The sequence below is a fragment of the Bos javanicus genome, chromosome 9 (assembly GCF_032452875.1).
Source record: "Bos javanicus breed banteng chromosome 9, ARS-OSU_banteng_1.0, whole genome shotgun sequence".
Taxonomy (NCBI): domain Eukaryota; kingdom Metazoa; phylum Chordata; class Mammalia; order Artiodactyla; family Bovidae; genus Bos; species Bos javanicus.
In genome coordinates, this window is record NC_083876.1 from 20,049,355 (window position 1) to 20,075,774 (window position 26,420).

Consider the following 26,420-nt stretch of genomic DNA (forward strand, 5'->3'; position numbering starts at 1 on the left):
TTGACTTCTTATCTTGTGGCTTGCAAAAGTCGTGCTGGAACAGTTCAGTATTGAAGGTAGTGCCAATATGCTTATTAATATTACTGATCTTACCACTTAATTTCAAAGGAATGGCCTTTTGACATTTTTTTCATGTTGAATACTGGCTCTGAATCACGGCAGCTTTTTGAGAATTTGCAGATTTATGTCTCGAATGCCTTTCCCCAGCCCCACTGCCTTGCTTAGTGAGCAGTTTAACTCCCTGATGCAGGCCAGCTTCAATATTATGACTTCAGTGTCAGTGATGCAGAGCCAGCTGTGTTCTGATTTCAGGATTATGGTTGGCTGTCCCGGCATAAGGTGATTGCTCTGGCATCCTGAAACTGTAGGATCAGGGAGCAGAAGGTTATGATAATATGCCACCTTCGTTGAGGTTTCTTGGTTCCACTTGGGCTGAGGTTTAAAATACATGAACTTCAAATCGTGTAGATTAAAAAAAAATGTGGAAAAGGTGTGCATATATAAACACAAGCACACCTATTTTAAAGGTCATACCTTTTTTTTTTTTTTTTTTTACAGTAGATGTGAGAAATGATTTGTTGTTTCTTTGCGACCGAGATTTGGAAGTGGTTTCTTTTGAGTTATTTAGGACTATGAATAGTCACAAGAATAACAGAACCCTTGTATATTGCCGTTAATTTATTAGAAGTAATCATAATGTGAGTCACCATCAGAACTGAAGGAGTAGTGTATCATAGATTTAAAAACATCAGCTTATCTGCTTAAGGAATGAATTTATGATTAGTGAAGACCAAGATCCAATCTGATCATTGTGTCTCGGTCTAGTTAAGATGTGCCAATTAGGGGACTGGTAACCTTTGGGAGGATAGATGGTAACAGTGATGCTGAAGTGATAAAAATCTGTTTTCTTGAGCCCACACCATGACCTTCTGAGAGAACCCATAGTCTTATCCTCATCATTTTGATCTTTGGATTTTCTAGTCCTTTTTCTGCGTGGATCTGGAAGAAACCTGATTATTTTCATGGTGGCACCTTCATTTTCTTCTTCTGCTTTAAAATGTTGGCCGTGACATCTGTGCTTCCCCTTCCTACCTGGTCCTTGTGCCTGAGACAGACACACCAGCTCCAGGCTTTCGTCTCACTGCTGTTGACTTGGCCCAGCTCCCAGTACTGATGGCCAAGGTTAGCAATTCACATTTCCCAGAACTGGTGAAAGCGGTGATAGTGGGTGAGTGTGTAGGCAGGGGTAATAAAAAATAATTCTATAGGTTGCCTTTTCTGTAAGAAAATTTGCTAGAAAATTATATTTTGATAGAATTATTAAAGCTTCATAAACAAAAATACATCTCATCAATGGCAGACTTCTTGGTGTAGTGTTTCTGCTATGGAGGACTAAATTTAGGTAGCAGACTGCATTTATTCTTTCACTAGAATGTGAACACTCTGGAGGTCCCCTGGTAAGGCCTTGGAGGATATGAATGCTTCAGATGCAGGGTTACCAAGTGCATCGTGCACAAGAGTTTCAGAGCAGCGGGTACTTTCTTCCTGTACATTTAATATTTCAGATGCTGCAACTGTCCACTTATGATGTCACTTTGGAACCTACAGCAGGACATCTGAAAGCTGAAACTTAACACATCATTTTGGATAGCTTATTGTTTTTCTGGATTTTGGAAACACGTGATGAAGAAAACGCTCAAATATCTTTCTTTTGAAACACTGAGTCTGCTCTGCTAAATGTTACGTTCAGTGAAATGGATGTTTACACGGGTCAGTATCCACAAAATGTTTGGGAAGACCAGAATGGAAGGCTGCCTAATTCAGTGTATAATTTTGTGGGGAAAGATAACATGGCAGAAAGAACATCTTGACATTTGAAAAGAAGTGTCGTCTTGCCAGAAAGATGTTTCCTTAAAGTATAGGTTGCAAGCTCTTGGGCAAAATCCAGCTTGGAGACATATTTTGCTTGGCTTTCACATATTTAAAAAACAAACAACAACAAAAAAGAGTTTGACCACCTAAGTCAGAGACGGTGTTCTCTGGTTGTCCATGCTACCCCTTGAGTGTTGTTGACTCTGTTACTCACATTCCTTCCTGGGGTTCTGAAACACTGGTTTTGTGTCTCTTGCTAAAGGGAATCACTCTGTCGGCAATCTGTGATTTCTGTGCCTTATCTTTTAATTTGCTGTCAGACCCAGACACTGATCCGTTCCGCCTCATGCTCCTTTCCTCTTGGCTCCAGTTCAAGCAACAGCAGGCTCTTGGGAAAAGGGACAGTGGATGGAGACGAGGAGGATGCTTGTCCCAGATCCTCTGGTCGTGGTCCTCAGGTGTCCTCAGGGATGCGGGGAACCAATCCATGGAAGGCTCCTGTCTGTTGTGCTGCTTCATCATCTTGCCATCCTGTCTTAACTCTTGCCCCTGTATTTTTGTTGTTGTTGTTGTTGTTGACACTTTTAGGAAGCAAGTTTATCCATACTCATTCATTCTTCAGGTAGTTTTGAATTCTACTGAGTAGGTAGCACAATCCTGGGCCAGGAGAGGGCAGAGACCCAGGTACCTAGAACTATCGCCACTGCTGGTGCTGCTAAGTCACTCCAGTCGTGTCCAACTCTGTGCGACCCCATAGATGGCAGCCCACCAGGCCCCCCGTCCCTGGGATTCTCCAGGCAAGAACAGTGGAGTGGGGTGCCATTTCCTTCTCACCACTGTAGGTTTCAGTTATTCCAGTGTGGTTTTTAATTATTCCAGTGGGCTTCCCAGGTGGCACTAGTGGTAAAAGAACCTGGCCGCCAGTGCAGGAGATGTAAGAGACGCAGGTTCAATCTGTGGGTCAGGAAGGTCCCCTGGAGAAGGGGATGGCAAGCCGCTCCAGTATTCTTCCCTGGAGAATGCCATGGACAGAGGAGCCTGGTGGGCTACAGTCCATGGGGTCGCAGAGTTTGGGCATGACTGGAGTGACTTAGCACACACACGAACACAGTGTGGTTTTATTTCCCGCAAGAGACATACTGGTCTCATCTGTAGATTCCCTGTCTCTTGGAGGTTAGATCTTGTGTGTGTGTGTGTGTGTGTGTGTGTGTTTTCTCTCTCTCTCTCTCAATTGGAATCTAGTTGATTTGGGGCTTTCTTGGTGGCTCAGTGGTAAAGAATCTGCCTGCCAATGCAGGAGATGCAGGTTAGATCCTTTGGTCAGGAAGAACCCCTGGAGGAGGAAACGACAACCCACTCCAGTATTCTTGCCTGGAAAATCCCATGGATGGAGGAACCTGGTGGGCTGCAGTCCATGGGGTCGATAAGAGTCGGGCACGACTGAGTGACTTCACTTTCACTTTTCATTTTCATGCATTGGAGAAGGAAATGGCAACCCACTCCGGTGTTCTTGCCTGGAGAATCCCAGGGACGGGGGAGCCTGGTGGGCTGCCGTCTATGAGGTCGCACAGAGTTGGACACGACTGAAGCGACTTAGCAGCAGCATACACATCATATATAAGATTATGTTATTTTTTTGAAATTTAAAAATATATATTTTTTGCCACACTGTGTGGCATGTGGGATCTTAGTTCCCTAACCAGGGACAGAACTTGCGCCTCCTGCACTGGAATTGTAGCGTGTTAACCACTGGCTGCCAGGGAAGTCCTTATGAGATTATTTTGTATTTTGTTTTAGTATAAATTTATTTATATTATTTTAAAATTTAATTTAATTTCTTTTTTTTTCACTCGCAGCTTTATTAAAGAATTATTGGCAAATGATGACTAGCACAGGTCAAAGTGTGCAATCTGATAAGTTTTGACAGGTGGACATCTGTGAACCTATCACCACAATCAAGGTAGTGAGCATGTCCGTCATGGGTCCCTTTCACTCCCCGTCCCGCCCACCCCCCCATTTCCAGGCAAATTGTCACTAAAGATTAGTTTGCATTTCCTGGAATTTTATACAAATGGAATCATGCACCCGAAACTCTCTTTGTTTGTCTGGCTTTATAAGTGAAATCCTATGGTCTTTCTCTGACGTTTCACTTCAGCATAATACATGTAGGTCCATCCATATTCTCACAAATAGATTATTCTTTTTTTATGACTGAGGATATTTCATTTTATCTATCTATACATATCACATCTTCTTTATTCTCTTATTTATTGATGGACACTTGGGTTGCTTCTATATCTTAGCTATTGTAAATAATGCTCTAACAGACATAGAGGTGCATATATATTTTTGAATTAACATTCTTGTTTTCTTTGGGAAAATACCCAGATGTGGAATTACTAAAGGTTCATCTAGTCAAGGCTATGGTTTTTCCTGTGGTCATGTATGAATGTGAGAGTTGGACTGTGAAGAAGGCTGAGTGCCAAAGAATTGATGCTTTTGAACTGTGGTATTGGAGAAGACTCTTGAGAGTCCCTTGGACTGCAAGGAGATCCAACCAGTCCATTCTGAAGGAGATCAGCCCTGGGATTTCTTTGGAAGGAATGATGCTAAAGCTGAAATTCCAGTACTTTGGCCACCTCATGCGAAGAGTTGACTCATTGGAAAAGACTGTGATGCTGGGAGGGATTGGGGGCAGGAGGAGAAGGGGATGACAGAGGATGAGATGGCTGGATGGCATCACTGACTCGATGGACGTGAGTCTCAGTGAACTCCGGGAATTGGTGATGGACAGGGCCGCCTGGTGTGCTGCGATTCATGGGGTCGCAAAGAGTTGGACACGACTGAGCGACTGATCTGATCTGATCTGATGGTATTTCCACTTTTAGTTTTTTGAGGAACCTCCATACTGTTTTCAATAGTGGCTGTACCAGTTTACATTCTCACTGACACTGCAAAAGAGATTGCAGATTTCTTCTATATCCATGCCAACACTTGTTATTTTTTGTCTTTTTGATAACAGTCATTCTGACAGATGTTAAGTGATACCTCATTGTGGTTTTGGTTTGCATTTTCCCGTTGATTAGTAATACTGAGCATTTTTTCTTGTGCCTGTTGGTTCTCTGTATGTCATTTGGAAAAATGTCTGTCTATTCAAGTTCCACTTTTTAAATTGAGATGTTTATTATTTTTTTTATGTTGAGTTTTATGCAGTGCAGGAGACCTGGGTTTGATCCCTGGATTAGGAAGATCCCCTGGAGAAGGGAATGACTACCCGCTCCAGTATTCTTGCCTGGAGAATTCCATGGACAGAGGAGCCTGGCAGAGTACCATTCACGGGGTCACAAAGAGTTAGAAATGACTGAGCGACTAACACTTTTCATACTTTTTTATGATTTGTCTATTTTGAATATCAACTTCTTATCAGATGTATTGTCAATTTCCTCTTCCATTCAGTAGGTTGCCTTTTTTGTTTTGTTGATAGTTTCCTTTGCTGTGCAAAAGCTTTTTCGTTTGACGTAGTACCATTTTTTGATTTTTGCTTTGTTTCATTTGCCTAAGGAGGCATATCCAAAAAAATATTGCTAGGCCTGATGCCAAAGAGCATACTACCTATATTTTCTTCCAGGAGTTTTATGTATTTCAGTCTTTAATCTATTTTGAGTTTAGTTTTGTATATGGTGTGAGACAGTAGTTCAGTTTCTTTTACATGTGTATTTTGTTTGTTTGTTTGTTTTTGCCAGAACCATGTTGTTTTGATTAGTGGAGTTTTGTGGTATAGTTTGAAATCATGGAGTGTGATATCTCTGGCTTTGTTGTTTTTTCTCAAGATTATTTTGTCTATTCAAGGTCATTTGTGTTTTCATACAAATTTTAAATTATTTGTTCCGGTCCTGGGAAAAGCACCGTTGTTATTTTGTTAGTGATTGCACTGAATCTGTAGATCGCCCTGGTTAGTGTGGTGATTTTAACAATAGACTCCTTCCAAATCATGAGCATCGTATAGCTTTCCTTCGTTTGTGCTGTCTTCAGTTTCCTTCATCACTGTCTTATAGTTTTCTGAGTATAGTTCTTTTACCTCCTTGGTTAGATTTATTCCTAGATATTTTATTCTTTTTGTTGCAATTGTAATTTGGATTGTTTTCTTAGTTTCTCTTTCTGGTAGTTTATTGTTAGTGTATAAAAGCACAGCAGATTTCTATGTATTAGTTTTGTATCCTGCAACTTTATTGAATTCATTTATTAGTTCTAATAGTTTTTTTTGGGATTTTCTATATACAGTGTCATATTATCTGCAAACTGCAATATTTTTACTACTTTCTTTTCAACTTGGATTCCTTTTATTTCTTTTTCTTATCTAATAGCTGTGCACATGGTCATTTTAAACCATGATGTCCAATATTTTAAAACGTTTAAAATTCTTTTCTGAGGATAAATCTTAGAACTGATGTTGTTTATTCTAGGAATCTGGACTGTTATTAGCTTTTGATAAATATATTCCCAGTCTTCCTTACAAGATTTATGTCAGGCAATGTCAGCAAGATTTTATGATGGGCTTGCCAGAATTAAAATTTAAATTATTTTGTGATTTTAATGGATGGGGCTGCCATTTTATTCTTATTTTTTTTTAACTTATTTTAAAAATTATTACAGCATGGGAACATTTTCATTAGTTAGTAATGATTTTCTCTTCTATAGTAATAATCTTATTTCTCTTTGATTCATTTTCCCTTTTATTTTTGGTTATGTAAGCATTTTGTGAATATAGTCTTAGTGTACAGTTTTATGAGTTTTAGTACATGTGTTGATTCCTGTAATCACCAACGTTTTTATGATACATAATATTTACGTCAAAAATTTTTCTTGAGCATTCTCTTTGTAACCACATCTTCTACTTCTAATCTCTGGAAGCAGTGACATGTTCATGGTCACTATAACTTTGAGTTCCTGAGAATGTCATAAAAGGAATCATGCAGTATGTAATATTTTGAGACTAGTTTCTTTCATTTAGCCTAATGCCTTTGAGATATAGTCAAATTATTGTTTAACTCTATAATTCTTTAAAAAAATTTTTATTGCAGTATAGTTGCTTTACAATGAATAGTATTTTTTTTTAACTGCAGAGTAGTATTTAATTATATGGATATACTACAGTTTTGTTAATTGAAGTATGCTGCTGCTGCTGCTGCTAAGTTGCTTCAGTTGTGTCTGACTCTGTGCGACCCCATAGATGGCAGCCCACCAGGCTCCTCCATCCCTGGGATTCTCCAGGCAAGAACACTGGAGTGGGTTGCCATTTCCTTCTCCAATGCATGAAAGTGAAAAGTGAAAGTGAAGTCGCTCAGTCATGTCCGACTCTTTGCAACCCCATGGACTGCAGCCTACCAGGCTCCTCCATCCATGGGATTTTCCAGGCAAGAGTACTGGAGTGGGGTGCCACTGCCTTCTCCGAATTGAAGTATAGTTGATTTATATTATATTGGTTTCAGGTGTACAACTGTGTTTCAGTATTTTTCCTTTTTTTTTTTAAATTTCTATTTTTATGTATAATTTTTAAAGGTTGTACTCCTTTTACAGTTACTATAAAATATTAGCTCTGTTCCCCACATTATACAATACATCTTTGTAGCCTCATAGTCAGTAGTCTGTACCCCCACTCCCCTGCCCCTGTATTTCCACACCCCTGCTAACCACTAATTTGTTCTCTGTATCTGCAGGCTTGCTTCTTTTTTGTTATATTCACTAGTTTGTTGTATGTTTTAGATTCTGCGTATAAGTGATATGTATTATTTGTCTTTCTTTGTCTGACTGATTTAATTTAGCTTAATGCCCTCCAAGCCCATCCAGGCTTGCTGCAAATGGCAAAAAATTTTGTTCTTTTTTTTTCACAAGGTAGTATTCCAATTTATATATATATATATACACACACACACACCATAGCATATGGTATATATGTATACCATAGCTTTTTTATCCATTCATCTGTTGAAGGAAACTTAGGTTGCTTCCATATCTTGGCGATTGTTAATAATGTTGCTATAACCATTGGGGTGCCTGTATCTTTTCAAATTAGTGTTTATGTGTATTTTGGATATATACCAAGAGTGGAATTGCTGAATCATATGGCAGTTTGGCAACCCACTCCAGTGTTCTTGCCTGGAGAATCCCAGGGACGGGGAGCCTGATGGGCTGCCGTCTATGGGGTCGCACAGAGTCGGACACGACTGATGCGACTTAGCAGCAGCAGCAGCATGGCAGTTTTATTTTTGGGTTTTTGAGAAACCTCTATACTGTTTTCCACAGTTGCTGCACCAATTTACATTCCTACCACCAGTGTAGAGGGTTCCCTTTTCTCCTCATTCTTGTTTGTTATTTGTATTCTTTTTGATGAGTAGCCATTCTGATAGGTATGGGTACGATCTGATTGTGATTTTGATTTGCATTTCCCTGATGATTAGTGATGTTGGAGGATAAGCAAAATGATGAACTTATGATAAAGTAAATTACCAAGCATAAAATCTTCTTGGATTACTCTTCAAAAAAATGTTTCTTTTTTTTTTTGAAAAATCACTTACAGCCTAAGTTGTAATAGGTATGTCTCACTTTCTGTGGTATCATGGCCATGATCATCTTATTCTATTTTATTAGTTCTTGTCAATAAAAGAGTTGCAGAATAGAGATTTGTAAATCCAACAGGAGTGGATTATTAGTATTTTTGTAATTTACAAGGAAAGAAAATAAAGAAAGTTTCAGAATTATTTCCCTGAAAAAAAGGCTTAAGTCTAGGTGTAAATTTATTTTTAGATATTGAATTATATTCCTGGACAACTATTATGATTGCATCTTAGCTTCTTATGCATATTCATTCAGTATGGAAATATGATGCTATAATTCTTGACTTGGAGATTTCTATGCCTTTCTGCCCCTCAGCTACTCTATCAAGTAATTAATGAATGTTTTGTAGACAGATATTATTATTTCTGCTAAAGGAATTATTTTCCTGAATCCACCTGTCATAGAAATAATTTCTCCCCATCATCTTGGTTAAAGGGAAAGTATGAAATTTATGTACTTTATTTCTCTCTGCACCATCTTAGTTATAGATACTCAAATATATGTATAACTTTTGCTGAAATATCATATGAATTTTCCTTTACCACCTTTTTGAGTCATAAAAAAGACCCAAAAGGTTTTAAGCTTTGCCCATGTATTATGAGCTACACATGATTTTTGTTGCGTAATGGACTAAAAATCCATTTAGTCCAACAGCTTTGGAACAGGTTTTAGAAAATAAAAGCATTTATCCATGGTGATGCAGAGTGTAGCAGTGTTTATACTTTTGATCATTCCTTAGAGAAGTATTACCATAGTAGACAACCAGATGGCTTCAGGGAAAATTGTACCCTCGATACATGCCTAAAACAGCAGTGTAAGATGTAACTGGCTGACAATCTTGGTTTTGGTTAGGGCCACTTTTTTATTCACGGTATGCTGGGAACTCAGGGGATGAGGTCAGTCTCTACCCTTAAGACTCTTATGATGGCCAGACATAGTATTTCCCTCTGTCGTCAACACTTGAGAAAAGCTTGCCAAATGGAGACTTATGAATAGAAAGGGAAAGAGTATTAGTAATTGTTTATATTAAGAGAGAAAAATTCATTTTTTCTGTATTATTTTTAAAAAGACCTTTGGGGTTGAAATTTAAAATTTAAAACAATTTGTTTTCACCAAAGATAACTTGATTATTAATTCTCGTGTTCTGCCTTAACAACCTTTAAATTAATTTCTTTCTATTATTGAGCATGTTTTGTTCTAGGACATTGTGACAACCCATATTACAGTCCTGTAGGGACCTGGGTTAACTCTTCTGTGTTTTCCCAGTATTGGCGCATGTGAGTAGCTCAATAAATCGTCTTTGACATGAACCAGTGACCTTTGGAACTTATACAACATTAAAAGATAATTGGGAAATTGTGTGTAATACTCAAATATGATGATGACAGTGATTTTCTGGTTTGTACCAATGTTTCAAACTGTCTTAGTTGACATTATTCTATCTTCTAGTTATTGGAAGAATATGGAGCAAAGAGATGGGACTCTGATATAATATGTAACTAGACTCTGTTGTTGCCTTGGATGGTGATTACCAAGGTCCCATTACTGATTACAAGTTATCTTTGTGATTCCAATCAGCTGTCTTACCACTGAAGATTTTTCAGGAGAGGAGTGCTATCTTAGATAATCAACTGGGCAAAGGATTTATGTGACATAAATCATCTTAGGAAAAAATATCCTTTTGTATGTTTCAAAACAGAGGTTCGTGAGGAAACCAGCTGTAATGCTTTTTCAGAAAAGACAGTGAACATTTGAGTTTGCTTATATATTTTTTTCATAGGGTATATCATATTCTGAGAAGATTTTATTTCTGGTCCCCAGAAGGGACCAATTTAAGAAATTTGATGCATTAAGCACTTAGAAAACACTATCTGTATCAACAATAAAAGTCAAAGAGCCTGATTCAACAATTAAAAAGATTTTAAAAAATGATTGATTATTAGACATCACTTACCATTAGGAAAATGTAATTCAAAACCACAAGGAACTAACGCCCCATACCCATTAGGATGGCTACTATCAAAAAAGTAAAAAATCAAAAACAAGTGTTGGTGAGGATGTAGAATAATCAGAACCCCTGTTCTTTGGTGGTGGGAATGTAAAATGGCACAACTGCTATGGAAACCAGTATGGCTGTTCCTTAAAAATTAAACATAGTATTTCCATGTGATCAGAAATTCCACTTCCAGGTGTATATGTCAAAGAACTGAAAGCCAAGACTCAAACAGATATCTGTACACCCATGTCTGTAGAAGCATTATTCACAGTAGCCAGAAGAGTCTGAGAGCGGAATGGATAAACAAAATATGGTTTATAACTCTAACGGGTTACTATTCAGCCTTAAGGAAGGAAATTTTAACACAAGTTTTAACATGGATAACCGTTAAAGGCATAATGCTAAGGGAAATAAGCCAGTCACAAAAGGACAGTATTGTGTGATTCCATTTAGGTGAGGTTCCTAGAATAGTGACAAATTCATACAGACACAAGTAGCATGTTGGCTGCTAGGGCTGGGGGAAGGGAAGGATGAGGAGTTATTGTTTAATGGGTACAGAGTTGCAGTTGGGAAAAAAATTGAAAAAAATTCTGGTGTTGTATGGTGGTGATGGTTGTACTGTGAATGTGCTTAATGCCACAGAACTGTAGTTAAAAATGGTGGAAATGGTGAAGCAAATAGATTCCATATATGAAATTTTCATTCAGCTCATAATCATAACCTAGATGCTAAACTAGGTACATAAGCTGTCTGTGAATTATCAACCTCTTCCCTCAGTATGTATATAATAGCATGGTAACAAGTTAGTACTTGAATGAAAGTAAGCTCCCTAAATTAGTGAATAATAAATGTAATGAAATAGCCCCATGAATGGTCTTTTCATTGCTGAGTGAGGTTCTTGATTTGCCAAGTAGTGTGTACAGAAATCGTACTACCACTTTCCATGTGTTACAAGAATATAAGCAATTTGCAGTAAGATTTAATTATATGGTAGTTCTGAATGTTTCCTGCTAGTGGGCTTGATGGGTGGCTCTCGTGGTAAGGAACCCACCTACCAGTGCAGGAGACATAAGAGATGCGGGTTTGATCCCTGGGTCTGGAAGATCCCCTGGAAGAAGGCATGGCAACCCACTCCAGTATTCTTTCTTGGAGAATCCCATGGACAGAGGAGCCTGGTGGGCTACAATGCATAGGATTGCAAAGACTCAGACATGACTGATGCGACTTAGCATGCGTGTGTTGCACACTTCAGAGAAGCCTGGAAGAGCTAAGGATGCTCTAAGAATAGAAGCTGTAGGAGACACAACATCCTGATTGTGCGTCAAAGTACAGCTTGACTTTTTAAAACTAATTAATTTATTTTGTTTTTGGCTACACTGGGTCTTCGTTGCTGCGCGTGAACTTTTTCTCGATGCAGGGAGCGATGGCTACTATCTAGCTGTGGTGCGGGCACTTCTCATTGCGGAAGCTTCTTGTTGGAGCACGATCTCTAGAGTCCATGGGCTTCCATAGTTGGGACATGTGAGTTTAGTAGTTACGGCTCATGGGCTCTAAAGCCTAGGTTCAGTAGTTATGGCGCCCAGGCTTAGGTGTCCCAGTGTATGTGGAATCTTCCCGGACCAGGGGTCAAACCCATGGCGCCTACATTGGCAGGCAGGTTCTTAACTGCTGGACCACCAGAGAAGTCCCTCAGCTTGGCCTTTTAATTGTCTTTGTGAACAACTTTCTAAAATTCTACAACATGGAGGTCAATAAATATTCAAATGACATGTTGTAATTTCTCCTTTTCATAAAAAGAAATGGAGTTGAAGTGGAGATTGGGTGTAAGTTTATGGAAGTATTTTAATTCTCACTGAAAAAAGATAGGGCAGTGATAAACATGAAGATTAGAAAACAATGTGGGAAATGGCTACCTCAATCTTTCAGAATTTGTTTTGGCACACACAAAAAATTATGTTGATCCCTATAGGTGGTTGTTTAAGCTAAAGGGGAAAATGGAAAAACAAAAGAACTTTTAAGAGATATTTACTTACATTTACCTATGTTTCACTACATATCTAATAAACATCTACCAGTCCAATACCGTTATCACATGGTATGTGAGCTCTTGTCAACAGGAAAGAAAACTTATGTTCAGTACCAAGGAAAGGAAATGTTGTGTGTGTTCTTCCAGTCACGCATTTATAAAAGATGTATATAAAAGCAGAAATACATGTAGTACTGCTAACTTGTTGTCCTAAAACCAATCCAGAGCAGGAGAAATAGGTAGAGCTGGCCCAGGGGAGTCCTTAATTAGAATTAGAATGATGATTAGAACTTAATTTTTAGGACTTCCCTTTCAATGCCTTTTATAGCATAATTAGTCCCTCTGGAAAAGGAAATGGCAACCCACTCCAGTGTTCTTGCCTGGAGCATCCCAGGGACGGGGAGCCTGGTGGGCTGCCGTCTATGGGGTCGCACAGAGTTGGACACGACTGAAGCGACTTAGCAGCAGCAGCAGCAGCAACAGTTTCAAACAACAGAAAATTGGAAGCTTGTTGGTGATTCATTTAAATCTCTGTAATGCTTTAAAAAAATCAATATTAAGAACATTTATTGAGTATCTACATTTATAATTGCATATTAGATATTGTGATTAGGTACAGAATACTTGATATTTTCTAAATTTTGTGCTCTTGAGTGATTTGGAGTCTGCTGGCGGAGACAGTATAGAGATACACACACCTCCTCTATAAAAAAAAAAAAAATCCCCACATGAAGAAGCAAAAGATGTTTAGGCAGTTTTTCAAACTTTTAATTTTAATAACATATGCATTTGTTCCCAAATAATACAGTGAGCACAGTTTGCTCAGTTTAATGGAGATTTTGTCATGTACTATGTTCTGCAGTAGACACAGGTTTAAATAAGAGTTCCCATCTTTGAATTTGTGTTTTGAGTGTGGTTGGGTAATGGGACAGATGGACTCAGGACAAGATAAATTGCTGATGCTCCTAAGAGAGGTATGGCAGCGAGTGCTGCCTTGATCTAGTGCCTGATTCTTGCCCTTGAACCCTGGCTATGCTTGATTCTTGCCCTTGAACCCTGGTTTTCGGACTCACAGAATATCCTTGCCTTGTTGGCCACCTTAACTTCTATTAGGAAATGGTTACTAGGAGGTATATAATAGTGTTGTTGTTGTTCATGCTCAGTCGTCTCCGACTCTTTGTGACCCCATGAACTGCGGCACTCCAGGCTTCCCTGTCCTTCACCAATTCCTGGAATTTGCTCAAACTCTTGTCCATTGAGTCAGTGATGCCATCCCACCATCTCATCCTCTGACCTTCCCTTCTTGTGTGCTCAATCTTTCCCAGCATCAGGGTCTTTTCCAATGAGTCAACTCTTGGCATCAGGTGGCCAAAGTATTGGAGCTTCAGCATCAGTCCTTCCAATGAATATTCAGGATTGATTTCCTTTAGGATTGACTGGTTTGATCTTGCTGCCCAGGGGACTCTCAAGAGTATATAATATGTGTATAGTATGATCAGAAAAAAGGAAAAGGGTAACATAGGGTTTAAAATAAGGAAAAGCCTAGCTAGTTGGGGGGATCAGGGAGGGAGGGATTGTGTGAGATGATGCTGGAAAGAGGGTTAGGTTATGGTTAGTCTCCAGAATTTGGGAAACAAACTCAGAGGTAGGAAATTATGGGTCACAGTCATGGACTAGCGAGTAGCCTGACGTGCCTGGAGCCTGGAGGGACTATGAGGACACAAACTGGGAAGGTAAGGTCGAGTGACGGCAGCACGTTCGTCTGACATGCTTTGAAATAACTTTCAGAAAGACTTCCACTTTTAATTTTTGCAAAAGTGTTTTTTTCCTAGGCTTGTCAGATTTGATTATGCCAGTAACTTAGGCAAGAGTGAACCAGTAAAGGTGTCTGACACTTTCCCAAACCCTTCATGCCTTTGTCAGAGTGATTTGCTCATTCTTCTGTTGACTTTATTCAATTCTCTTTATGCCCCGCTTGCTCCCTTACCTACTTTTTCCACATGGGTGAGAAAGCTCTAAGGATTTAGTTTTTCTCCGTTTACACCAATTTCCTATGATACCAAACTCTTTCTAACCCCATTACTAATAGCCTTGCCAAAATGGAGTTTTCCGAACTTTCTCTGGAGTTCATGACTCTTCTTTCTCTTTCAGCACTGGTGTTTCTCCAGAGGAATATCAGCCAGTGGTCTGATTGTGTGTGATACTCTTGCAGATTAATAGTAGTTACTAGGCATATATGAATGCATTTGTTAGCCTGTGACTGATTGTGAAGTTTCTTTTTAGCTAATGTAACAAATGCACTTGACTACTAAACAAGAAAACATCTCAAAATTTTAATTTATCTTAGTGATATTTGGGGCTAATTAAAATCATGTCCTTAATGCTCCTAGATTATATAGTTGTTATGAACGTGCTCTTGATTAATGAAACAAAGATGCAACTTGACTCTTACTTCTGCTCATATGTATTTATAAGCAGATTTGATTTCAAAAGGAACTAGTAAAGGCCAGCTCTGAGGTTTCTTTTGCTTTTCATTATCTTTATATTCAGATAAAAAATGTTAAAAGGGCTGTAAATTGCCTATCCAGTATAATATTCCCTGCTTTATCTTGTCAGTCATCAGAATAGGCCACTGAACTTGGCGTAGGTCAGGTTCATTTACTTTGTAGGAAGAGGATCTTGCTATAGGTTTTGAATCAGAGATTAAAAAAAAAAATACACTTTTGGTTTTTGAATGTGTGTTGCATTTTCAGACACATGCAAGCTTAATGGTCTGCCTTTCTGTATCATTTTCTCCTGGAATGACAGCTTAACAGTTTTCCTGGTTGGATTGTGCTAAAATCTTTAAAGGCTGCATTCACTAAAACATATGTCCCGTGTTTGGGCAAGCCAAAATCTGTGCAATCATTTTAACGGAGTTTAACTTCTCAACTCTGCTATTACTACAGATATCTTATTGTTAAAGCTCCATTAAAATGTCCTCAATTTAGAGCCTATTATTTTGTATAGACACTGTTCTGGGATGTGCTGAAGTATGCCATTGTGCTATCTTAAAAGTAGATTTTGCTAAGAAAGCAGTAGCTTCAAGACATTAAAGAAGGACCAATACAATATTATAAAGTTTAAAAATAAAATAAAATAAAAAAAATATAAAACCAAAAAAAAAAAAAGAAGGACATGCTTACTACAGTTTAATTATTTTAATGAATTTTTAGCTAGTTGACTTTGCTGGAGTGTCTCCCATAGTCTAAGCCTTGGGCTAGATATCCCGCATTGTGGCCATTAGTAGTGATGTCTGGGCAAAAGATGGACAATGGGGAAAAGTGAGGAACAAACTAGAAACAAGGTATCTTGAAGGTTCTTTCAGAGCAGGGGTGCTGTGATCTGTTGGTTGTGTGTGTGTTAGTTGCTCAGTTGTGTCCGACTCTTTGCAGTCTCATGAACTGTAGCCCGCCAGGCTCCTCTGTCCGTGGAATATTCCAAGCAAAAATACTGGAGTGGGTGAGTAGCCATTCCCTTCTCCTGAGGATCTACGCGACCCAGGGATCGAACCCAGGTCTCCCACATTGCAGGCAGATTCTTTGCTGTCTGAGCTGCGATGTCCTTGTGCATTTAGCATTAAGCTTTTGGTGGCTCCTCTTAGATCCCCTCTTGTTGGTTCCTTGGAGGAGGGGACGACAGAAAGTGAGAATCTCTGAGAGAAGCCCAGGGCACACTTGATAGCCATAGGTTGTTTCACTCCTTGCCTTTCAGAATTGTTTTTTAAGTTTTCTTGACAAATTACTCCAACCCTCACAGGGAAAGCCCTTTCATTTTGTGTTAGGGGAGATGGAGAAGGGAATGGCAACCCACTCCAGCATTCTTGCTGGAGAATCCCATGGACAGCAGAGCCTGGCAGGGTCGCAGGAGTCGGACACGACTTAGCGACTAAAGTATGACTGCTAGGGGACACTGACATGTTTTTTGGGGTCCTCATCTTGAATTGGCTCAGCCTTTCCTGGTGCCATTAGCGTCTCTAACTCATTACTGCTCCCTCTGGCTGAGGCCAGGATCCTGGAACACGTCTCAGTGGCAAGAAGCTGAAGAAGCAGATACTGGAAAATCCAGCCTTACGTGATCTTTCCTGGCTGAGATAGGTTTAGCATTCCTATTGAAAAGTTGTTTAAAAACTTAAATTTTTTTACCTGTGATGGATTCATTTTGATATTTGGCAAAGCTAATACAATTATGTAAAGTTTAAAAATAAAATAAAATTAAAAAAAAAACAAACTTAAAATTTTTTTTTTGAGTGGAGCTTTACATTTATCTCAGAAGAAAACTTGAAACTTGAAATACCACTTTTTTTTTTGGTAAAGAAAAGGAATATTAAACCCTTATTAGTGTTTATATCTACAGTGATTTATTTTTAAAAGGTTAATGGCTATCTCCATTGAAAGCACCATATTTTTACTATCTAAGTAGGTCAGAATGCTAAATTTGGCTAGAAAAATTTCCCAGCAGTTGGATATCAGTGTGCCTTAAAGTATGAAAACGAAATGCCTGTTAAAGTTGACAGAGCGATGTAGTTTAACCAGAATATCTAGTTGAATCACCAAGCATGGAGAGAGTAACACTCTACTTTGTATATTTGCAGTGATCTCATTATTGTAATGCTAACAGTGTTAATAGTTTCTAAAATAGAAAAGAAGCTATCTTCAGAAATTTTAGTAAGTTAAAATTATGAATGATAAAAAGCACATACCAAGTTGAATTTATATTTGTTCAGTGATCATTCACTAAGTCATGTGTGACCCCATGGACTGCAGCACTCCAAGCTTCTCTGTCCTTCTCTCTCTCCCAGAGTTTGCTCAAATTCATGTCCATTGAGTCAGTGATGTTGTCTAACCATCTCATCCTCTGCTGCCCCCTTCTCCTTTTGCCTTCCATCTTTCTCAGCATCAGGGTCTTTTCCAATGAGTTGGCTCTTTACATAAGGTGGCCAAACTATTAGAGCCTCAGCTTCAGCATCAGTCCTTCCAATGAATATTCAGAGTTGATTTCCTTTAAGATTGACTGATTTGATCTCCTTGCTGTCCAAGCGACTCTCAAGAGTCTTCTCCAGCACTACAGTTTGAAAGCATCAATTCTTTGGCACTCAGCCTTCTTTATGGACCTTACAAAATCTTGGAATTCTGTTTATAGACTCAGCCTTTTATGATGGATGTTATTTTTTTGAAAATATCAATGTTTTGTCTATACTTGGGCATTTTTCAGAATTTGATGTAATTTTATTTTATACATTTTAATACTTTTCAGATACTAGATGAATTTAAGAAGCAGAAATGAAATTTAGATGCAGTCACAATTAAATAAATTAAAAGACTAAGCTCAGAGCCTAACACAGAGCAACCCCTGTGATAATCAGTGGTTTAGGGATTTTGATTATTATTTCTGACTCTTGTTGCTGTAGCTTCTCTTTCTCACTGGTTTGGGTGCTTTGACAATTTCCATAGACTCGCAGCATTGTTAATGTTTCATTTTGTGTCTACCCTTTAAATCTTGGTGTTTTAAAAATTTCTAGAATTACTTTAAGAACTGTCAGCATAACTCCTGATTCAAGAACTTGCATTTTTATCTAACATACTTGCAGAGGTGTTGAAGAACTTCATCTTCTCTGATGCTAATAGTTGATTTCCCATTTTGTCTGGGATCCAGCTTGAAGGTCAAGAGATGGGCTGGTTATGATCTTGACATTCAACTAGTCATACAGAGCCTGGCACAAGGCTGGCTGACTCCCTGTGTTTTCACTGTGCCTCCTTGCTGGTGGAGTTTGGGATCTCGGGGTTCGCTTGTATCTGAAGCTATTCCTAAGATAACATAAAAATATTATTTTTTTGAGATTATGACTGTAACGTCGCATGTATTTGTTACCTTCAGCATCAATTCGAAAGATCTTTCCTTTTGTTTTTATTTATTTTAGACTTATTGAGAATATTTTCAATAACATAAATATACTTTTCACAGAAAGTAAAAAAGAAAAGCAAAAGTTTTTTTCCCCACAATCCCTTCACTGTCAGTTTGCAGGATAAACAAGTTTTGATAGTTCGGAATAAATTCTTCTAGACTATTTATACATGTTGGCTCAATGTGTATGGCTATGTTTACTGGTGTCCCCACCATTGAGGTGGTGGTTTTTCAGAAAAATGAGATGATGTTCTTCTGCAATTTGCTTATTTTATCAACTAGCTTATCACAGGCACTGTTGCATGCCCTCAGTCTTTTTCATGAGTATATAATACTCTGCTGTATTGATGTATCTCGGTTTATTTAGCTTTTCTCCTGTTGATAGAGTTTATCTGCCTACACATCATGTTGCACGAATGCCACAGGTTGGAAACTTCTATCTTGAGTACATGTGTGTGTGTTTAGTGTCCCCACTACCTTCTGCAGGCTAGAGGAAGGGTAAGCCACTGGCCTTGGCTGCTTACTAGCCTTTTGAGACCATCCTCAAGTTTGTCATTTGATCTTGGATAAGACTCAGTTCACATAAAAAATACCAGCTCTGTTGTATGAGGTTTGAACATAATTACTGCATTTTTATAGATGTTTCTCATTTCTACCCACTAGCTAGGTTGCACCGTCTAGCTGAGATGGATTTTGACTGTATCATTCTTAGACGCTCTTATGTCGGCAGAGTTCTGGGTTTCAGAGCTTTAAGAAAGGTTTGATTGTCAAATCTGTTTATGGAATAGGCAATCTTTAAAGTCAGGACCTTTTTAGGAAATGCTTTGAGAATGCATTTATTTTTTTCCTGATTGTGGAGTATTTTTGGCTTTATATTTCTAACCAGGTGCTTTAAAATTTAATTTGTGCCTTTCACACTGACATAATTAATCATAGTCATAAAATTCAAAAACCAACATGTTCCAAGGTTAATATTTCATTAGTAGGCGATGGTGTTCTTTAAAGTGTTCATAAAATTTTACATTCTTCAGTCACTATTTACATAGTAGATATAGTAACTTATTTTTGTCGTGGCTACTGGCCATATCTTGGAGTTTTACATCTGCAGGCTGAAACTGCTGCATGCTCTTGAAATTCTAAACTTTAATTGCCTAGAATGAAGGAAATATTTTTAATTTATACACAGGCATACCTTGGAGATATTGAGGATTCGGTTCCAGACAGCCGAAATAAAGCAAATATTGCAATAAAGCGAGTGACATGAATGTTTTGGCTTCCTAATGCATATAAAAATTATGCTTACACTACACTGTGGTCTATAAAGTGTATAATAGCATTATGTCTAAAAAATGTATGTTATCTTAATTAAAAAAATATTGCTAAAAAAATAATGCTAACCATCATCTGACAATGTCAACTTCAGTTTGTAAAAACTGCAATTATGTGCAAAGCGCAGTAAAGTGAAGGGCACTCAAATGACCTCTGCCTGTAAGCTTTTTTGTTTGGAAGATTTTTATTTCATGTTCCTAAAATAGTAATGTAGAATTTAAAGAAGGTGATATCAACTGATTGGAAATGTAGAGGAGAAATTACAACTTCTCGTTTGTAATATGGTAATTGTGTAATGTATTTTAAGCAGTAACTTGCTGTTGATTTTAGTATTTTTTAACCTTCCGCCACCCTAGCATCCTGCTCTGATATCATAGCTCTACTTTTTGATTTATTATTGTACAGAGTATGCCATGCACAGTGGGAGAAACCACACCGAGCCGGTGTTGAGAATATGTCCTTATTGTCTGTGACATTTTCTACTTTAAAATGGACTTGTGGTCGTTAACCAAATTTCAGTGCACTTGAATGAAGAGAGTTGTAATTGCCTTTTACTTTCCTGGTGATTTCTGCTTGCTTGGTTTTCTTTAATGTCTAGTGGCTTGAGCTTTTCCTTTGTTACAGTTTTTACATGCTATTTTTATGTTTTCCTTCTCAGCACCCACACAAAAATGTCCTAAGACTACTTATATATGTGCACATATATTCCCAAATGGACAAAAAGACACTTTCATTCTTAAAGTCACATGACGAAAAGAAATGATACTCAGGAAAATGTGAAATACAATAATTCCATTTATAGCACAAAAGTACATTTTTAATGACATACATAGAATTACAAATCTCATTTTTCTTTTACCATAGGATTTTAAACTACTGAAAACTTTTTTAGCAGTGCAAAAATCAAACTGTCTGGTTGAAAGGGAGTTACAGCTTATTTGGCATAAAATTGAAATGCTAATTTTAAATTGTTTATGGGATATAAATAATTTATTTTTATTACTTAAAACTACCATTGTATACTTGAAATATGTGTTCTCTTCAGTCTCAGACTCCCTTTTCTCTTTCAGTCTGTGATCAAAACAGGGCGACTGCTAGTAAGTCATGAGGCTCCTTTGACGGGCGGCTTTGCCTCTGAGATCAGCTCAACGGTTCAGGTAGAGTAACTTTTTGGCACTGATGTAAGCATTTGTGCAATTGCATATGTCTATTCCAAGAACAAAATTACTTATCACAATATGTAAAAGTATGCACTGTTTAGAAATGTACATTTTTGCGTTTGACTCCAGTTCACTGTCCTTCAGATAATGGTCTGATTACATCTTCTTAAAAAGAAATCTTAAAAGCTGAAAAATTCCTTAATAGGAAGAGGGAAATTTGAAATAATCTTAAGAAACTCATGTGGGTTATGTTTGCTAGGATAACCGGAAAAGCAAACTCTTAAATTTGAATGTGATGTTTCTGTTTTGATAGAACTTTTCATGATAAAGCTTATCAGGAAATAGTTTATAAGACTGATTTTAATTACCTTACAAAAAAAAATGAATCTGTCAAAAGTCAGTAATTTAAATTCAGTAAATAATTTTACAGTCAATGATTAATTTATTAATTTGATTAACTGAATTACATTATGCTATTGAACACTTATGAAATGGTTTAAAAGCCTCTTTTTAAAAAGTATTCAGTTAAGATGCTGATTATCAGGAAAAAATTCTACAGACCTCTTTAGAGGATTTTTACTTGAAACTTTCATCACATTTATATTTAGATTTGAATAAGATTATTTAAACATTTCATCTTTTACAATTTTTTAAAATAAAAAATTAAATAACTATATTTTAAGTGGAAGTTTGCATGAATTTTAAATTTAGAGTATCTTTGTAGCTGGCAAACATTTTACTTTACTGGTGGTAAGATGATTCTATTGTTGAGATACATATACATTGAAAATTCCTTTAAGAGTGTAAGTTTTAAAACCTTGATATGAAATTATGAGATATGAACCTTGATCATTTCTACTAATAAAATATCTAAGTATGAATTGACAATGTTATAAATATTTTAAAATTAGATAAAATTTAAGCATTAAAACTGGATAAAAAGAATTCATAATTATAATAAAAATTATGCTGTTATTTTTACATATTGTATATATTATCATTAACAAAATTAAGAAAATATTTGAGTTTTGTAGATTTGTTTTCTTTATTATAGAGACTACAATTTGAAGCATATTGCTTATCATTATGTAATACGAATACCTGGTATTTACTGTGAATTTTATTCATGAGTAATATAATGTACTATCTTTGGAAAGAAAAAAAAATGGGGCTTGCAAGAATGAATCACTAACACCAAGATTCCATTTCAAGTCAAAGGCAAACTGGAAAAAGAAACTAGGATTTTCTGATTCCTGCTTAATATGTGGTCCACTAAACCCATTTGAATGAGAGGAACTGGCTGTTGCTAATGGAACCTCTGTTTGACAGCCTTGTTTCATTTTGCCCACTGAATACCATCTCAAAAATTTCACTACCATTTAAAGGTAGAAGGAAAATAAGTAGAACGTAGAATTTAGAAATTATAACTAAAATCTGATTTAAGTATGCTTTTAAAATTTGAATTCCATTAATTGTTAGAAGCTGAAATAGATTGTAACATATGTTTCAGTGTGGAAAAGAATTAGAAAGATTGTCTTGCCTAGTGTCTACTGGTCTTGAAAAATATGTGGACTTGTGTTGAAGGAAAATTGTCTCTCGGGCTCCAAGAGTAAACCAGTGAATTCTAGTTTGAGGAGTATCATATTATGAGCTAAATACAGTCAGTGTAAAAAGTTAACACCAAGGTCATAAACACTGTATCAAAATCAGATCCTGAAGTTATATGATAATAATCAGTGATCAAGTTTGTGACAGAGATGATCCAGAATATGGTCATATTTTTTAGCATAATATGAAAACACCAAAACAAAGATCATACCTTGTAATACTCAGACTCCCAAAATGCCCACTGATCCTGAGTGTCTGAGGTCTGAGAAATTTTGAAGCCAAACCAACTGTGTTCCTTTAACAGATGAGTGTTTGTCATTCATAGCGCTCGTGATTGAACCAATGTTAGAATTAAGTGGAAGATTTGGGTCTAGGATGGGAGTCTTGAGTAAATGTTGAGTGCACATTCTTTATTCAGAGTACCCCCCACCCACAGGAGGAAGGTAGAAGTTCTGGATTCATTATAAAATGTTCTCTGTTTGCATGTGAGAACTTTTCCACCAACAAATCACAAAATGATTTAAGGCAACAATGTAAAAATCTGTAGAGGGATCTTCGTTTGATGTTTTGGGGAATTAAAATTGGGATTTATTAATACGAAAAAGATTTAGAAAATGTTCACAGTTGTTTTTGCCAAATTCAGATATTACTTGTACAAATGGAAAGGATAGAAAGTGAATTTTAGCAAAATATAATGAGCATAGTATCTTGGAATAGTCTGCCTGTTGTGGCTTTTGTGTGTTGACTAGAAAGAAAAGAAATGCTAAACACTTTGAGAGGGTTTAAAAAAAATTTGGTAGTAATGTCTGCATAAAATGTAGAGTAATCTGAATAATATAATCTACTTTTCAGTAATTGTTTCATGCACATATTCAAATAAATGCAGCATATCGTATTGAGCATCTTCTTCACGGAAGATCGGTCACATTCCCTATTGTAAGTTAAGCCTGTATCAAATTACCCAGTGCCTGGGTTTGTTTAAACTGAAATCACTTAAGTGTGAGGTGCAGCGGCTTTCACCACTTGGAACAGTTCATGCTTCTCTATTTCTTTTTGTTGTGTATACTTTGTAAGGTTAAAAAAGATAAAGCAGGGTTAAGATTTTGAAAGCAATTTTTGGGACACAGGGAAAAGGTGCATAGAGAACTTTTCATTGTTGTCCTAGAAAAGAAGTTTGAAATTAGGGATGAGAGTGATCTGTACACGTGAGCACTAAGGATTAAAATGCTGAGTTATTCTTGTTGTATCAACAAATTTAAATTTTATGTGAAAGTGAACAAACACAAACAAAATGTACTCCCTAAGCATCGTTTTGCGGAAGAAATTTGGTAGTTCTTTAAGAGCTCATGCTTAATCTTACGAAATTGCTCTTAAAAATATATTTTGGGAGAACGATTATTAACAACAGAACTATTGTTTTAAATTCAAAACTGAGAGCACCATTTTCTATTTTCTTCAAATTTTAAATTATTTCCCATATTAAAAGTTAAAAATCTTCAAGAGAATACAGCATTTTAGACAATATTTCTTTAAGTTTATAATTGATATTTTTTGATGGAAAAATTATATCATGTTGTATAATATTGAATGTCAAGTAAAGGAAGTTTTTTGCAAGTATGGGAAGTATTGCTGGCTTTCCTACTGATGATTTTTAGCTAGATAAAATATGAAAAGAATGAACATAAAATATGTCCATATTTTATTTATGTAACTTTTCAATTTATAGCAGATGGTTCTTCTATCGTACAAGGAGTTCAGTGTACACAAATTTTCTCATGCCCGGTGCGTCTTTTTCCTAAAGCCATTTATTTTATTATTTCAATAAATATTCATTGTTACCAGTCTTGGTTGGGAGTAATGTTAAAGTCACAAAAGTGTTTAGGAGACTACTTTGTATTAATTAAACCTAACATTTGAAACATATCTCTCAGTAGTTTCTTCATAAAATTTATGTAAATGCTTAGAAAAATAAAAACCAATCCATCAAAGCTGAGCACTCCTTTGCATTCCTACTGGATTAATTTGGAAGTTAACCGAAGGGCAGAACAAGCTGAGTGAGGTCTGGTGTATCTGGCTCCCTCAGGGGACGATTTCTGGGTCGGTCATCCAAGGCTTCACTGTCTCTTCCCATCTAACTTTATATTCCCATCTGTTCTCACTTTGGGGTGAGGGAACTTTCCCTTTCTTTCCTTTGACACATACCGAAACTTGGAGGAGAGCTTCTTTTAGGGAGTTACACATTCCATTCTGTACCCAGATTTGTGGAAAAGTGCAGAGACAACAGAGGTTAGCTAATTCATTGACCTCATTGTGGAGTTTGAGTGAAGATTGTGTTGTTTTGGAAAATTATGATTTAATTTGATGTGATGTTTGTATTCCTCAGCTTTATGTAATCACAGCTTAAAAAATTTTTTTTACTGTGTAGAAAAATATATTTCCCCCAATTTATATGTATCATATATCCTAGAATACAGTATTCAGAATAGGCACTATTTATCAATATTAAGACTAAATAGTTTCTGGTATTTTAATAGTTTTAAATAGTATACTTTCTTTAAGCCTTGTAGAAACCAACTTTATTATTAATTTCTAATACATTCCCATAATGATCAACTAAATCTTGACTCAGATAAGCTTGAGATAATAATACAATTTTTTTTTTTTCATCTCTGGATTTAGTGCTTAATAAGAGTGCCAAAAATTTTAGGGATTGGGGCTGCTTAAAGATTTGAATTTTTTTTTTTTTTAACACATGGAAGCAATAAGTCTGCAGTAAAGAGTCCAATTGGAGAGGATGGTGAATTTCCATACCATTGTTCCATCCTTTCTGTACAGTCTCTATTTCTAGGATGAGAACCCAGAAATTGTGCATTACAGACATATATTTTTAAGATAATCATATTATAAATGTTTGAGAGGGCTTTTATAGGGTTTATATTAGTCCATGTAAAAGGAAGCTTTCATAATTTTCAAGTAAAGAATTTTGTCTTTCTCACTGTTTCATGTTAGAAAGGATTATGCAGAAGGATATTTTTTTCTTATAAACTTATTATTACCACCAAATTTACCAACCCTCTGGTTTAAAAACATCAATCTGAAGAAGAGGGAAAACATCCTAAGTGGTCTTGAGTTTTTTTTATCATTGTGAAAAATATGTTGAAATAAAATTACTGTGTTGATAAAGAGTCATCAGAGAAAACTGTCAAGGCAGTAATCGGATGAACAGTTAACTACACTTTCATAATCTTATTACTCTCCTTTTTCTATGAGTGATACGAAGCATTTGCCAACAACAAAAATAGCAATCAGGAAAAGTGTACTTATGTCCTAATGTCTATCTAGATGGAGCCAAAGCATCAGAATAGAGTAGTCAGATATGCAATGACCTTCTTAAAATGGAACTTTGCCCTGAAGCCTGTTGAATGTTCAGTAAACAGCTTCTGTGGTCATAAATATAAACCAAAGACAGCCTTTCTGGGGATGTATTATGGGTGGAGCTGCTGTATCACCATTAGAGGTTAAGCGCGTGTTTTGCTCTGTTGGTCTTCCCCCTTGCTCTGCCCACTCCTTGTCTCCTCCGGTGTCTCTTTTGCCTTTGCTCCTTGTGCACACGTGGCCAAGCTGCTCCCATCAGCCCTCTTTCTCCTCTCCCCATTCTTCCCCGGGCGATCTCAACCATTTGCGAGGCTAGTCTTAAAACCTTCAAATCTGAAACCTTCATGATTGACTCTGCCTGTGGGGCCTTAGACTGAAAATTCCAACTTCATGCTGATTTTGGTAAGGATAAGAAATTTTTATGATAAAATGGTTTATGTGGAAAGATTTTTAACATGAGACAAGGAGAAAAGGTAGACATCAGCATATGGATATC

General features: G+C 36.9%; 1 protein-coding gene across 2 annotated transcripts in view; it reads left to right on the plus strand.

The window, feature by feature from the left end:
* Positions 1 to 26,420, plus strand: part of BCKDHB (branched chain keto acid dehydrogenase E1 subunit beta) — a 265,216-nt gene that overhangs the window by 175,425 nt on the left and 63,371 nt on the right. For both annotated transcript variants that reach the window (XM_061427286.1, XM_061427287.1), the window contains one exon: positions 20,852 to 20,938. In XM_061427286.1, coding sequence (XP_061283270.1) covers positions 20,852 to 20,938 — 87 coding nt within the window. The remainder of the gene's footprint in view (positions 1 to 20,851; positions 20,939 to 26,420) is intronic.